Source organism: Tachyglossus aculeatus, chromosome 1 (assembly GCF_015852505.1).
Source record: "Tachyglossus aculeatus isolate mTacAcu1 chromosome 1, mTacAcu1.pri, whole genome shotgun sequence".
Taxonomy (NCBI): Eukaryota; Metazoa; Chordata; class Mammalia; order Monotremata; family Tachyglossidae; genus Tachyglossus; species Tachyglossus aculeatus.
Genome location: NC_052066.1, coordinates 144626635 through 144643464, shown reverse-complemented (window position 1 = coordinate 144643464; position 16830 = coordinate 144626635). Strand labels below are relative to the sequence as shown.

The 16830-nt window shown below is 47.0% G+C and overlaps 1 protein-coding gene across 3 annotated transcripts in view; it reads left to right on the top strand.

Annotated features, from left to right (window-relative positions):
- Positions 1-436: 436 nt before the first annotated feature.
- The window catches only part of ASPG (asparaginase), a 94613-nt gene continuing 78219 nt past the window's right edge, over positions 437-16830 (top strand). For 2 of the 3 annotated variants that reach the window (XM_038747554.1, XM_038747534.1), the window contains exon 1: positions 437-507. In XM_038747554.1, the coding sequence (XP_038603482.1) occupies positions 489-507 (19 nt within the window). In that variant the 5' untranslated portion in view covers positions 437-488. Of the gene's footprint in view, positions 508-12245; positions 12309-16830 lie in introns of those variants that run through there. The other variant, XM_038747545.1, reaches the window with a different exon arrangement.

The window sequence follows — 16830 nt, the reverse complement described above, 5'->3', positions numbered from 1 at the left end:
ACCTTGTATCCCCCCCCCCCAGCGCTTAGAACAGTGCTTTGCACATAGTAAGTGCTTAACAAATGCCATTATTATTATAGCAAGTGCTCACCAAATACCATCATCATTATTATTATTAGTGCAGTGCCTCGCACCTAGCAAGTGCTCACCAAATACCATGATTACTATTACCATTATTGTTATTAGTACAGTGCCTCGCACCTAGCAAGGGCTTACCAAATACCCTCATCATCATTATTGGTAGTACAGTGCCTCGGGCCCTGCAAGCCCTGACCACATCCCGTTATTATTATTATTATTAGTGGTAGTACTACAGTGCCTCGCACGTAGCAGGCGCCTCCCCAAGCCCATGGTGCTGGTGGTGTTGGTGATTGGTCGTGCCCCAGGGGTGGTGAGCGGTCAGTGGGGCGGTGACCATGGAGCAGGCCGGGGATCCGGACCCGGTGGGGCGGCGGGTGCTGGCCATCTACACCGGCGGCACTATCGGCATGCGGAGCTCCGGGGGCGGTGAGCGCTCAGTCCCCTCTCCCCCCTCCCTCCATTCCGTCCTATTTATTGAGCCCTTACTGTGTGCAGAGCGCTGGGCTAAGCGCTCGAGCCCTGTGCTGAGCGTGCAGAGCCCTGGACTGAACGCTTGAAGCGTGCAGAGCACTAGACTGAGCGCTGGAGCTCTGGACTGAGCGCTCCAGCCCTGTGCTAAGCGTGCAGAGCACTGGACTAAACGCTTAAAGTGTGCAGAGCACTAGACTAAGCGCTTGAGCACAGGACTGAGCGCTTGAGCACTGGACTAAACGCTTGCAGTGTGCAGAGCACTGGACTAAGCCATCGAGCACTGTGCTAAGCGCTCGAGCACTGTGCTAAGCGCTTGAGCACTGGACTAAACGCTTGAAGTGTGCAGAGCACTGGACTAAGCCCTCGAGCACTGTGCTAAGCGCGTGGGCATTAGACTAAGCCCTTTAGCACTGGACTAAGCGCTTGAGCACTGGACTAAACGCTAGAAGTGTGCAGAGCACTGGACTAAGCCCTCGAGCACTGTGCTAAGCGCTTGGGCACTGGACTAAACGCTTGCAGTGTGCAGAGCACTGGACTAAGCCCTCGAGCACTGTGCTAAGCGCTTGGGCATTGGACTAAGCCCTTTAACATTGGACTAAGCGCTTGAAGTGTGCAGAACACCGGATTAAGTTCTTGAGCACTGGATTTAGCGCTTTGAACACTGTACTAAGCGCTTGAAGTGTGCAGAGCACTGGACTAAGCGCTCTAGCGCTGTGCTAAGCGCTTGAGCGCTGGACTGAGCGCTCCAGCCCTGTGCTAAGCGCTTGAGCACTGGACTAAACGCTTAAAGTGTGCAGAGCACTAGACTAAGCGCTTGAGCACCGGACTGAGAGATTGAGCACTGGACTAAACGCTTGAAGTATGCGGAGCACTGGACTAAGCCCTCGAGCACTGTGCTAAGCGCTTGGGCATTGGACTAAGCCCTTTAGCATTGGAGTAAGCGCTTGAAGTGTGCAGAACACTGGACTAAGCGCTTGAGCACTGGATTTAGCGCTTGAACACTGCACTAAGCGCTTAAAATGTGCAGAGCATTGGACTTGGTGCTTGAACACTGTACTAAGTGCTTGAAGTGTGCAGAGCACTGGACTAAGCGCTTGAGCACTGTGCTAAGCGCTTGAGCACTGGACTGAGGGCTTGAACACTTAAAGTGCTTGAAGTGTGCAAAGCACTGGACTAAGCGCTTGAGCACTGGATTTAGCGCTTGAACACTTTACTAAGTGCTTGAAGTGTGCAGAGCACTGGACTAAGCACTCGAGCACTGTGCTAAGCACTTGAGCACTGGACTAAGCCCTTGAGCACTGGACTAAACACTTGAAGTGTGCAGAGCACTGGACTAAGCGCTCGAGCACTGTGCTAAGCACTTGAGCACTGGATTAAGCGCTTGAGCACTTTACTACGTGCTTGAAGTAGTAGTCTGGCCTTCCCAGACTGAGCCCCTTCCTTCCTCTCCCCCTCATCCCCCTCTCCATCCCCCCATCTTACCTCCTTCCCTTCCCCACAGCTCCTGTATATATGGATATATGTTTGTACGTATTTATTACTCTATTTATTTATTATTTATTTTACTTGTACATATCTATTCTATTTATTTTATTTTGTTAGTATGTTTGGTTTTGTTCTCTGTCTCCCCCTTTTAGACTGTGAGCCCACTGTTGGGTAGGGACTGTCTCTCTATGTTGCCAACTTGTACTTCCCAAGCGCTTAGTCCAGTGCTCTGCACACAGTAAGCGCTCAATAAATACGATTGATGATTGATTGATTGATTGAAGTGTGCAGAGCACTGGACTAAGCGTTTGAGCACTGTACTAAGCGCTTGAAGTGTGCAGAGCACCGGACTAAGCACTTGAATAATGATAGTATCTGTTAAGCGCTTACTATAATAATAATAATAATAATAATGGTATTTGTTAATCAATCAATCGTATTTATTGAGCGCTTACTGTGTGCAGAGCACTGTACCAAGCTCTTGGGAAGTACAAGTTGGCAACATTTGTTAAGCGCTTACTATGTGCCAAGCACTGTTCTACTATGTGCTAAGCACTGTTCTAAGCGCTGGGTGGGGGATACAAGGTAATCAGGTTGTCCCACGTGGGCCTTCTTCCCCCTTTTCCAGATGAGGGGACTGCGGCCCAGAGAAGTGAAGTGGCTTGCCCAAAGTCACACAGCTGGCAAGGGGAGGAGCTGGATTAGAACTCATGACCTCTGACTCCCAAGCCTGGGCTCTTTCCACTGAGCCACGCAGGCGCCCCCTCCCTACTTCCCAAATTCCCTCTTCCCGGGGACTCAATCAATCAATCGTATTTATTGAGCGCTTACTGTGTGCAGAGCACTGTACTAAGCGCTTGGGAAGTCCAAGTTGGCAACATACAGAGACGGTCCCTACCCAACAGTGGGCTCACAGTCTAGAAGACTAGAAGTCTAGAAGTCCTCCGGCCCGGGGGTCGGGGACCCCTGCCTCCCTTCCTCTCCGCCCCCCAGGGCCCCGTCCCCACCATCCGCGCCCCCCAGAGCACACAGAGACAGAGATGTCCCCATCCCGGGGACAAGAACACCTCCATCCTCAAGTGGGCCTTTAATCAATCAATCAATCAATCAATCAATCAATCGTATTTATTGAGCACTTACTGTGTGCAGAGCACTGGACTAAGCGCTTGGGAAGTACAAGTTGGCAACCTATAGAGCCAACAGTGGGCTCACAGTCTAGAAGGGGGAGACAGAGAACAAAACCAAAGATACTAACAAAATAAAATAAATAGAATAGATATGGACAAGTAAAATAAATAAATAAATAAATAGAGTAATAAATATGTACAAACATATATACATATATACAGGTGCTGTGGGGAAGGGAAGGAGGTAAGACGTGGGGGATGGAGAGGGGGACGAGGGGGAGAGGAAGGAGGGGGCTCAGTCTGGCTCCGTCTTTTATTTTCTTAATATGTTTGGTTTTGTTGTCTGTCTCCCCCTTCTATCATCATCATCAATCGTATTTATTGAGCGCTTACTATGTGCAGAGCACTGTACTAAGCGCTTGGGAAGTACAAATTGGCAACATGTAGAGACAGTCCCTACCCAACAGTGGGCTCACAGTCTAGAAGGGGGAGACAGAGAACAAAACCAAACATATTAACAAAATAAAATAAATAGAATAGCTATGTACAAGTAAAATAAATAAATAGAGTAATAAACATGTACAAACATATATACATATATACAGGTGCTGTGGGGAAGGGAAGGAGGTAAGATGGGGGATGAAGAGGGGGACGAGGGGGAGAGGAAGGAAGGGGCTCAGTCTGGGAAGGCCTCCTGGAGGAGGTGAGCTCTCAGCAGGGCCTTCTAGCCTGTGAGCCCGCTGTTGGGTAGGGACCGTCTCTGTATGTTGCCAACTTTTACTTCCCAAGCGCTTAGTACAGTGCTCTGCATACAGTAAGCGCTCAATAAATACGATTGATTGATTGATTGGGCCTAAGGTCCAGCACCCCTCCGGCCCCAGCCTGGGCCCCCAGCACCCACAGAGACTCCCACCACCCCCTCCTCCTCTGGGGACCCTGACATTTTCATTCATTCATTCATTCGATCGTATTTATTGAGCGCTTACTGTGTGCAGAGCGCTCAGGAAGTCCAAGTCCGCAACATATAGAGGCGGTTCCACCCTAACAACGGGCTCACAGTCTAGAAGGGGGAGACGGGCAACAGAACAAAACAAGTAGACGGGCGTCAGTACCGTCAAAATAGATAAATAGAAAGATAGATCTATACACATCGTAAATGAAATAGAGAAATATGTATAAATATACACAAGGGGAAGGGTGGGGAAAGGGTTAGAGGGAGGGAGTGGGGGCGATGGGGAAGGGAGGAGGAGCAGAGAAATGGTGGGGGGCTCACTTCCAGCCCCCAAGGAGCACAGACTCTACCCTGTGGTGACTGCTTATTCTGAGCAGGGACAGTGTTTAATAATAAAAATAATAATAATAATGGTATTTGTTAAGCGCTTACTATGTGCAAAGCACTGTTCTAAGCATTGGGGGGGATACAAGATGATCAGGTTGTCCCACGTGGGGCTCACAGTCTTAACCCCCCTTTTACAGATGAGGGAACTGAGGCCCAGAAAAGTGAAGGGACTTGCCCAAAGTCACACAGCTGACAGTTGGCAGAGTCGGGATTGGAACCCATGACCTCTGACTCCAAAGCCTGTGCTCTTTCCACTGAGCCTCGCTGTCTTGTTGTTTTCTTCCAAGCACTTAGTACAGGGTTCTGCACACAACAAATGCTCACCGCCCCGCTGGTGGGCTCGGAGGGGTGGAGAAGCCAGGGTCATCCCCCCCCCCCTTCATGTGGAAATGATAGAGGGGCCACCCTCCAGCCTTCCCTGTGGGCTTCACGAGGGGTGATGGGGTGTAGGGGGTCCCCGGGCTGGGGGTTTAATAATAATAATAATAATAATGATAATGATAATAATGATAATAATAACAGTAGTAATAATAATGATGGTATTTGTTAAGTGCTTACTTTGTGCCAGGCACTGTTCTAAGCGCTGGGGTAGGTAGAAGGTGAGCAGGTTGTCCCACGTGGGGCTCAAAGTCTTAATCCCCATTTTACAGATGAGGGAACTGAGGTACAGAGAAGTTAAGTGGCTTGCCCGAGGTCACACAGCCGATAAGTGGTGGCGGCAGGTTTAGAACCCACGTCCTCCGACTCCTAATAATAATGATGGCATTTGTTAAGCGCTTACTATGTGCAAAGCACTGTTCTAAGCGCTGGCTCTGCGCTGGTTCTAAGCCCAGGCTCTTTCCACTAAGCCACACGGCTTCAAGTCTCCAGCCCACTCCCACCCCCTCAGTGGTCTCTGATCCCCCCACCCGAGAATCAGACACCCTGCACCAGTCTTTTCCCCTCCCGCCCACCTCCTTTCCCTCCTACCACTCAGGGGCGGCCGGCTTCTTCCTGAAAAAATACATCCAAGGGAGTGGGTGGAAGTGGGAATCTCAGCCAACTTTCAATGATCGGTGGGGCTGGGAGTCGGGCGTTGTGCAGTTGATTGAAATTCCCAGATCACCCGAGGCATCTCATTTTACCTCATAAATAATGATGGCATTTGTTCAGTGCTTTGCACATAGTAAGCGCTTAACAAATACCATCATTATTATTAAGCGCTTACTATGTGCAAAGCACTGTTCTTAAGCGCTGGGGGGATACGAGGTGATCAGGTTGTCCCACGTGGGGCTCACAGTCTTAATCCCCATTTATACAGATGAGGTAACTGAGGCACAGGGAAGTTAAGTGACTTGCCCAAGGTCACACAGCCGATAAATGTCGGAGCCGGGATTTGAACCCATGACCTCTGACTCCCGAGCCCGTGCTCATCATTTCAGGTTGTCGACCAATCAGTCGACGGTATTTCTTGAACTCTTAACTATGTGCAGAGCACTGGACTAAGTACTTGAGAGAGTAATAATAGTAATAATAATTTCGGTATTTGTTAAGTGCTTACTATGTGCCAAGCACTGTTCTAAGTGCTGGGGGAGATACAAAGTGATCAGGTTGTCCCACATGGGGCTCACAGTCTTAATCCCCATTTTACAGATGAGGTAACTGAGGCCCAGAGAAGTTGTGACTTGCCCAAAGTCACACAGCTGACAAGTGACGGAGCCAGGATTAGAACCCACGACCCCTGACTCCCAAGCCCGGGCTCTTTCCACTGAGCCATGCTGCTTCTCGAGTACAACAGAATTAGCAGAAACGTTTCCTGCAGCATGGCGCAGTGGCAAGAGCTCGGGCTTTGGAGTCAGAGGTCATGGGTTCAAATCCCAGCTCCATCAATTGTCAGCTGTGTGACTTTGGGCAAGTCACTTCACTTCTCTGGGCCTCAGTTACCGCATCTGTAAAATGGGGATTAAGACTGTGAGCCCTCCGTGGGACAACCTGATCACCTTGTAACCTCCCCAGCGCTTAGTACAGTGCTTTGCACATAGTAAGCGCTTAATAAATGCCATCATATAACAAGTTTGTAGTCTAGATCTGCGATGGAGGTTCTGTGACTGCTTCTTATATCTCTGTGCCTGACTTGGAGATTATGTCTCTAAGCTTCTTTCTCTGGATCTCTGATGTCTCCTTTTCTCTAGGGATCAATCCATCTCCGGGTCCAGGACCAACCCTAATAATTGGGGTAGATTGAGGCACCCTAGCAACTTCAGCCTCTTTGAATGACTATATCCATCCTGGGAATCAGTGATGTCAGGGGCTGGTTGTTGGAGAGTAGGGTGGGGATTAATGGGTGGTACAATTCCCGCTGCTGACCCCACCAAATAATAATAATAATAATAATACTAATGGCATTTATTAAGCACTTACTATGTACCAGACACTGTTCTAAGTGCTGGGGAGGTTACAAGGTGATCAGGTTGTCCCATGGGGGGCTCACAGTCTTAATCCCCATTTGACAGATGAGGTAACTGAGGCACAGAGAAGTTGTGACCTGCCCAAAGTCGCACAGCTGACAATTGGCGGAGCTGGGATTTCCTTCATGACCTCTGACCCCAAAGACCAGGCTCTTTCCACTGAGCCACACTACTTCTCTATAATAATGATGGCATTTATTAAGCGCTTACTATATGCAAAGCACTGGGGAGGTTACAGGGTGATCAGGTTGTTCCACGGGGGGCTCACAGCCGTAATCCCCATTTGACAGATGAGGTAACTGAGGCACAGAGAAGTGACTTTCCCGACAATTGGCAGAGCTGGGATTTGAACCCATGACCTCTGACTCCAAAGCCTGTGCTCTTTCCCCTGAGCCATGCTGCCCTGCATTAGGTGTCTTGCTCTAAATCAATCAATCAATCAATCAATCGTATTTATTGAGCGCTTACTGTTTGCAGAGCACTGGACTAAGTGCTTGGGAAGTACAAGTTGGCAACATATAGAGACGGTCCCTACCCAACAGTGGGCTCACAGTCTAAAAGGGGGAGACAGAGAACAAAACCAAACATACTAACAAAATAAAATAAATAGAATAGATATGTACAAGTAAAATAAATAGAGTAATAAATATGTACAAACATATATACTTATATATAGGTGCTGTGGGGAAGGGAAGGAGGTAAGATGGGGGGATGGAGAGGGGGACGAGGGGGAGAGGAAGGAAGGGGCTCAGTGTGGGAAGGCCTCCTGGAGGAGGTGAGCTCTCAGTAGGGCCTTGAAGGGAGGAAGAGAACTCTAAACTGCCTGCCCTGTCACCTGGGAGGGTCCTACCTGGGTCTTTGCCTCCTCCAGGGAAGGAGGCAAGATGGGGGGAATGGAGAGGGGGACGAGGGGGAGAGGAAGGAAGGGGCTCAGTGTGGGAAGGCCTCCTGGAGGAGGTGAGCTCTCAGTAGGGCCTTGAAGGGAGGAAGAGAACTCTAAACTGCCTACCCTGTCACCTGGGAGGGTCCTACCTGGGTCTTTGCCTCCTCATTGCCTGGCTCATTTCTATCATCGCCCATCTCTCTCCTTCTGACTCCTCCTTCAAGTTCAGCCTTCCTCTAAGCTCTCCCCAGCCGGTGGGCTCCGAGGGGGCAGGTGAAGGTGGGCGGGCAGCTTGATGACGGAGATGGCAGCTTGATGATGGCGGAGCGAGTTTCCATAAAGTCCATGATGCCGGGGAACCGGATAGGTTTTCCGGAGGTGAGGCTGTCTTTCCAGGGTGGGGGCCTCGGGGACTGATTATGTCTTTAGAGTTGTCCCGGGGCTCCTCCTCTCCCTCTTTCTCCTCACCCATTACTTTGGGGAGATGAGCTGAATGGGGAACAGTATAGAGCGGATCGATCAATCGTATTGATTGAGCGCTTACTGTGTGCAGAGCACTGTACTAAGCGCTTGGGAAGTACAAGTTGGCAACATATAGAAACGGTCCCTACCCAACAGCGGGCTCACAGTCTAGAAGGGGGAGAGAATCCAGAAGATGCCACTGCCCTTAACTGTCCTTAATTGTTGCTAGATACAAATGTCTCTGGCCCCAAGATAGTCAGGACACCGATTTGGACAACAGACATTCATTATGTGCTCTGATCCATGCCTCATACAACCAGTTCTTCCATGGATTACCCACTGAATCAATCCCTGATCAATCAGGCTCTTTCTTCCTCTCCTGTTGCCCCCTACCCCCACCTTCCATTTTCTTTTTCATTAGCTTCTCCCCCAGAGGGAGAGAAGGAGTGGAATGGAGGGGAAACACAAAATGAGTTTTCTATCATAGTATACTGTCCCGAGCACTTAGTACAGTGCTCTGCACACAGTAAGTACTCAGTGATTACCACTGATCGATAGATAGGTCATTCCATTTTTCATTCATTTATTCATTCAATCGTATTTATTGAGTGCTTACTGTGTGCAGAGCACTGTACTAAGCGCTTGGGAAGTACAAGTTGGCAACATATAGAGACGGTCCCTACCCAACAGCGGGCTCACAGTCTAGAACAAAACAAAACATATTAACAAAATCAAATAAATAGAATAAATACGTACAAATAAAATAAATAAATAGAGTAATAAATACAAACATATATACATGTATACAGGTGATATACATATATACAGGTAATATATATATATTCAGTGACATTTATTGAGCACCTTCTGTGGGCATAGCACTGCACAAAGCTGTGGGAAAGAATACACTGAAGGATGAATAAGACTCACTCCCTGGCCTTCAGGGTTCCCACAGTCTAGAAGTGGAGGTAGGCGGTTGGTGATAGACCCGCAAGAAAGATTGACAACATAAAGAAACAATAGAAACAAACAACAAACAATAAGAACACAAGAATAGCAATAAATACAACAAGAGCACTAGATTATTGTCATTGAAGGAGTCTTTTTCAAGCACCTTACCATCCTGGCAGGGCTGACACAGAGTCACCAATTGACCGATGGTATTTACTGAGTGTTTACTGTGTGCAGAACACTGTACTAAGCGCTTGGGAGAAAACTACACAACAGAGTTGGTAAACACCGTCCCTGCTCATAATGAGCAGACAGTCACCACAGTCACAGGGCCTTCCAGTGCTTTGCACATAGTAAGCGCTTAATAAATGCCATTATTATTATTATTATTATTATTATTTTGAACTTGGTGGAGGCCTCAGCTCCCTCTCCCTTCCGTGTCACCTCAACTCACACCATTTGCTCTAGTCCCCCCACCCCGGCCCCACAACATTTGTGTATATATGTACATATCTACAATTCTATTTATTTATATTAATGCCCGTTTACTTGTTTTGATTAATTCATTGTCAGTCATATTTTTTGAGCTCTTACTGTGTGCAGAGCACTGTATGTATAGATCTATAATTCTATTTATTTATATTGAGAGATTGTCCCTATTTCTGAATTGTACTTTCCAAGCACATAGTGCAGTGTTCCGCACACAGTAAGCGCTCAATAAATATGATTGAATGAATGAATGGAAGGACTCAAGAAGCAGCATGGCCTACTGGCTATAACCCAGGCCTAGGAGTCAGAAGGACCTGGGTTCTAATCCCAATCTCATTGCATGACTACTGTGTGACCTTGGGCAAGTCACTTCACTTCTCTGTGCCTCAGTTCCCTCATCTGTAAAATGGGGATTAAGACCGTGAGCTCTATGTGGGACAGGGACTGTGCCCAACCTGATTAATTTGTATCTATCCCAATGCTTAGTACAGTGCCTGGCACCCAGTAAGCGATTAACAAGTCTTAGAACAGTGCTTTGCACATAATAAGCGCTTAACAAATGCCATCATCATACAAAAAATAAAATTTGGGGGCTGAGCCCTAGGATGATGCAGGGGGAAGACGGCATGTTTTACTTTGTTGTCTGTCTCCCCATTTTAGACTGTGAGCCCACTGTTGGGTAGGGACTGTCTCTATATGTTGCCAATTTGTACTTCCCAAGCGCTTAATACAGTGCTCTGCACATAGTAAGCGCTCAATAAATGCGATTGATGATGATGATGATGATGTGTTGCCAATTTGTACTTCCCAAGCACTTACTACAGTGCTGTGCACACTGTAAGTGCTCAATAAATACGATTGAATGAATGAACGAATGCTTCACATGAGCAGCTCTGGTGAAAGGTTGCTTGGAGAAGGCAAGCTAAGCTCTTTTAGCTTAGCTCTTTAGGTTTTAGTGAGTTTTTTGGGTAATCTGTGGATTTTGGTTATCTGCGCTTTTCCCTGTAACTGGGGATGGAGGAATTAGCTCGTCCTCCAGACTGTAAACTCGTTGTGCGCAGGGACTGTGTCTACCAACTCTGTTACATATTAGTGTACTATAGTTCACTGGTTGATTGATCGAGAGGGTGTCATACATATAACGGAGCTGAAAGGAAGCAAATGATCCATTTGATGAGAAATGCCCCCTTATTTCTCCCACAAAGTGAAATGCAACGACTACCCCAGCTCCAGGAAAAAGTGGATCAGTTCCCGGCCCAGGGAGCAGTGCAATCCTGTTTCTCTCAGGTTCAGGGCATCAATCATTAACTTACTGGTTAGTTCCCCCCACCCCATCGGAGGTCTCTGGGAGGCATTGATTTAGAGAACTGCAGCATCCATCGCCAGCAAACTTGTTTTCTATTTCTCTGTCAAAACAGTTTCTGTGTTGACTTGGCAAATATCCCAGGGGTGGGACAGAATAACAAGCCCAGACCCTTCCCAAGTTCAGAGGTTTGGGGGGTCGACCCCGAAAGTGACGTTTGTTCTGTTTAACGAAGAACGTCAGCGTGACTTGTTGGGGAGGAGAGAGGGAGGTGTTTCCCTAGAGATGCCCGGGATCAAATTCCTTGGTTGCTCTTTGTATTGGTTCCCTGGATGTTGTATTGGTATATGAGTTTGGGGGCTTGGATGAGAAGTAGTGGGGCGTAGTGGATAGAACTTGGGCCTGGGAAACAGAATTTGGCTTCTAATCCCAGCTCTGCCACTTTTCTGCTGTGTGGCCTTGGCAAGTCACTTTACTTGGCTGTGCCTCAGTTATCTGATCTAAAATGGGGATTAAGACAGTGAGTTCCCTGCAGGACAAGGACTGCTTCCAATCAATCAATCAATCAATCGTAATTATTGAGCGCTTACTGTGTGCAGAGCACTGTACTAAGCGCTTGGGAAGTACACATTGACAACATATAGAGACAGTCCCTACCCAACAGTGGGCTCAACCTAAGTAGCTTATGTCTTCCCCAGTGCTTAGTACAGTGCCTGGCACAAACTAAACACTTAACAAATGTCTGTTAAAAAAAGTGCCTGCAGAAGCTTTTGCCTTTGACATTGGAATTGCCACAGCAGTGGGGAAAAGACAATGGCTTCAGTTATTTTATAATAATAATAATAATTTTGGTATTTGTTAAATGCTTACTATGTGCCAAGCACTGTTCTAAACGCTGGAGGAGATACAAGGTGATCAGGTTGTCCCACATGGGGCTCACAGTCTTCATCCCCATTTTACAGATGAGGGAACTGAGGCCCAGAGAAGTGAAGTGACTTGCCCGAAGTCACACAGCTGACAAGTGGCAGAGCCGGGATTTGAACCCATGACCTCTGACTCCAAAGCCTGGGCACTTTTCCACTGAGCCACGCTCCTTCTCTTTTACAGATGAGGAAACTGAGGCACAGAGAAGTGAAGAGACTTACCCAAAGTCACATAGCTGATAAGTGGCAGAGCCGGAATTAGCACCCCTGACCTCTGACTCCCAAGCCTGGGCTCTTTCCACCGAGCCACGCTGCTTCTCTAATCGCTGAGGGCTCCTGGAAGAAAGGTAGAATGGTGAATTATCCTTATTTATAAGAGTACTCTATGCGGCCACGGTGAAGGCAAAAAGAAGGAAACATTTTAACCTTTAGTTTCAGACACCTGAGATAACAAAGGGATGGCCTCTCCATTGGGGCTAAAAATTTTTATCCTTCCATCCTCTCCCAGACTGAGCCCCTTCCTTCCTCTCTCCCTCGTCCCTCTCTCCATCCCCCCCATCTTACCTCATTCCCTTCCCCACAGCACCTGTATATATGTATATATGTTTGTACATATTTATTACTCTATTTATTTATTTATTTATTTTATTTGTACATATCTATTCTATTTATTTTATTTTGTTAGTATGCTTGGTTTGTTCTCTGTTTCCCCCTTTAGACTGTGAGCCCACTGTTGGGTAGGGACTGTCTCTATATGTTGCCAATTTGTACTTCCCAAGCGCTTAGTACAGTGCTCTGCACATAGTAAGCGCTCAGTAAATATGATTGATGATGATGATCCTTCCCTAGTGCTGTCTTTCAGCGTAGAGCAGCTTCCCTGTTTGGCATTTCTCCTTCTTCCCTTCTCCACCCACCCTCCCACCTGCCAGCACAGTTCTCTCTTTTGACCCTTCTGTTGTCGGCACTACCTGTTGGTCTATCGTACTCTCCCAAGTACTTAGTACAGTGCTCTGCCCACAGGAAGTGCTCAATAAATAAGGTTGACTGACTGACTAACCTCTGCACCTACAGAGATATCTGCATATTTTTTGCAGATTGGAATGATGTCCTGTGTCCCCAATTTTTTCTGCTTTATTGTCCTCCCCAAAGTGCTTAGTACAGTCCTCTGGACATAGTAAGCACTAGTAAGTACCACCGACTGGTTGAATGGGGCTGGAAGCTCTCTGCAGTAGGGCCTGAAGGAGAAACACCGTTCTTAGTGGAAAGAGCATGGGCTTGGGAGTCAAAGGTCGTGGGTTCTAATCCCGGCTCCGCCACCTGTCTGCTGTGTGACCTCAGGCAAGCCACTTCACTTCTCTGGGCCTCAGTTACCTCATCTGTAAAATGGGGATTAAGGCTGTGAGTCCCACGTGGGACAACCTGCAGACCTTGTATCTACCCTACTGCTTAGAACAGTGCTTAGCACAGAGTAGGCACTTAACAATTATCATAATCATTATTATTATCTAGTCCAGACTTCTGCTCCTAGTGGCCTAGTGGAAAAAGCATAGGCCTGGGAATCAGAGGATTTTTTAATGGGGTTTGTTAAGAACTTACTTTGTGCCAGGCAACGTACTAAGCGCTGGGGTAGATACAAGCTAATCATGTTGGACACAGTCCATGTTCCACATGGGGCTCACAGTCTGAATACTCATTTTACAGAGAAGGTAACTGAGACACTGAGAAGTTAAATGAATTGCCCAAGGTCACACAACAGGCAAGTGATGGAGCCAGGATTAGAACCCAGGTCCTTCTGACCTCCAGGCCCGTACTCTATCTATCCACTAAGCCATGTTGCTTCTCAGGACCGATAAAAGTGAAAAGAGAGGGAGGCACAGGATCTTCTGGAAGGACAGATTGAAGACCATCCCTGGCTAAGCGGGCGACCGATGCTAACCTCCCCTTCCTTTTTCCCTTAAGCCTCCCATCATTCCTGCAGGTAATAAGATCCATAGTATTGCCTGGCAAACTGAGACCTTGCTTAGGTCACAGAATGTGCCCAGGTTAGAGCCAGGACCAGAAGGCAGCTCCCCTGTGTCCCAGCCCCAGTGCACTCCACCAGATTCCACCACCTCCCGAGTGTCCGTTAATAGTTAAATGATGTTTCTTGGATCCCTCTGCCTCTTGGGTCCTGGCCTTCTGAGATTCCTAAACTTTAACCAGAGCTGGCTGCTTCTGCTTCTGTGTCAAAAGGGTCAGTGAGAGAGGGATGCGTTGCTGATTGAAATCGGTGGTATTTATTAAGCACTTTCTGTATGCAGAGCATTGTACTAAGCACTTGGGAGAGTACAACAGAGTTGGTAGATACTTTTTCAGCACACAAAGAGATGCAGTACCTCCTCAGTACCTCACCTCCTCCAGGAGGTCTTCCCAGACTGAGCCCCTTCCTTCCTCTCCCCCTCGTCTCCCTCTCCATCCCCCCCATCTTACCTCCTTCCCTTCCCCAGAGAGCACCTGTATATATGTATACATGTTTGTACAAATTTATTACTCTATTTACCTATTTATTTATTTATTTTACTTGTACATATCTATTCTATTTATTTTATTTTGTTAGTATGTTTGGTTTTGTTCTCTGTCTCCCCCTTTTAGACTGTGAGCCCACTGTTGGGTAGGGACTGTCTCTATATGTTGCCAATTTGTACTTCCCAAGCACTTAGTACAGTGCTCTGCACACAGTAAGCGCTCAATAAATACGATTGATGTTGATGATGATGATGATGCAGTAGGGGCCTGGGAGCCGGAAGGACCTGGGTTCTAATCCCGGCTCCTCCACTCATCTGCTGTGTGACCTTGGGCAAGTCACTTAGCTATTCTGTGCCTCAGTGACCTCATCTGTAAAATGAGGATTGAGACTGGGAACCCTCTCTGGGACAGGGGTTGTATCCAACCCAATTTGCTTGCATCCACCTCAGCACTTAGTACAGTGCCTGGCGCACAGTAAATGCTTCACAGATACCACAATTATCAATATTACTATTACTAAAGAGTTTACAGTCCCCCCCACTTCCTCACCCCCCACTTCCTTGGACTCTCCTAGGGCTCAGCCTAAGGCAGAAAGAACAAATCTTAGCCTCAAAGCTGCAGAGAGCGGCTTTGATGAGTGAGGGAGACTGAGACTCCTGGAAGCTTTGAAGCTTGGCTGACTTTAGGGCAGTTCAAGGGGACAGCTGGAATCAAGGAAACCTTCAGAGTCTCTTGCTCTTGGGTCTTCGGAAATGAAATCACTTATCATTCGTCTGCATTTGAAATCCTTCTTTCTGCTCTCCTGTTTGCAGGGACGGAGGGGTTTGAGGAGGGAGGGTGCTCTCCAGTGAATGACCCCTTCTGTGAACATGGAGTGGAGTGAACATCTCTTAGGCAACATGGAAAGTATCTATTAATCAATCAATCATATTTCTTGAGCACTTACTGCATGCATTTGGGAGAATACAATATAGCAGACTTGGTAGACTCACTCCCTGCCCATAATGAGCTCAGAGTCTACAGGAGGAGGGGAAAATGATGATATTCTCGGAGCTATTATTAACAGCAGTGACTGTCAGAATCATATTTATTGAATGATTACTATGTGGAGATCACTATATTAAACTCTTGGGAGAGTAGAATATAACGATACAAAAGACGCATTCCCTGCTCACAGCGAGCTTACAGTCTAGAGGGGGAGACAGATATTAATACAAATTAATAAATTAAAGATATGTACATAAGTGCTGTTGGGCTAGGAGGGGAGCTGAGTAAAGGGAGCAAGTCGAGGTGATGAAGAAGGGAGAGGGAGCTGAGGAAAAAGACGGCTTAATCAGGAGATCCTAGAAGGAGTTCCTGATTCTAAATACTGCTTTAGTAACCCAAAATACAGGATGGCTAATTCTGGTCCTAATTTGGAGCTATATTGCTAAGCAATCCCGACTTCATTCACCTGAGAGGGGTGGTGGGTGGGTGGGGGGGAAATCAAAGTCTTTCTAAGGTGTTTTCTTCTGCAGACCCTACTTGTTGATGTGATTCTTTTAAATCCTTAAATTTACAATGGCAAATTGTAATGCATGCTGTGATCTTTTCATTGGCTGGCACTGGTAAGACAACACTTCTGGAAGAATAGAATCAAATTAATGAGAAAAGCTGGCATAATGGTGGATCTAATTATTTATGATTTCATACATCCAAAGGATTATAATAACATCTACACAGCCATCAAATAAAAGGTTAGTTTTTATGTGATATAAAAACAGTTGGCAAAAAGATTATTTATATGAATGTATGTAAGGCTCTAAACTTTAAGCTCGCTGTGGGAAGGAAATGTGTCTATCAACTCTGTTGTACTGCAGTCTCCCAGTAGCTTAGTACAATGAGTGCTTTCCATGTGCAGGGTTGCTATACTGGATTCATTCATTCAATCGTATTTATTGAGCGCTTCCTGTGTGCAGAGCACTGTACTAAGCACTAGATGCCTATTATGTACTGGACACCTACCAGGTGTAGTGCTATAATCATTGCCCACCATGTTCAGAGCTGTGTTTTTGATGTCTAATGCGGGCAGAGCCCTAGATGGCAGATAGTTTTTTTTTTTTAATGGGATTTGTTAAAAGCTTACTATGTGTCAAGCACTGTTCTAAGCACTGGGGTAGAAACAAGGTTATCAGGTTGAACACAGTCCCTGTCCCACGTGGGGCTCTTGGTCTAGGTAGGAGGGAGTAGGATTTAATCCCCATTCTGAGCTTGAGGAAACAGGAACAAAGAAGTTAAGTGACCAGTCCTAGGTCACACAGCAGACAAGTGGCATTTAGCACAGTGCTGTGCACACAGTAAGCGCTCAATAAATATGATTGAATG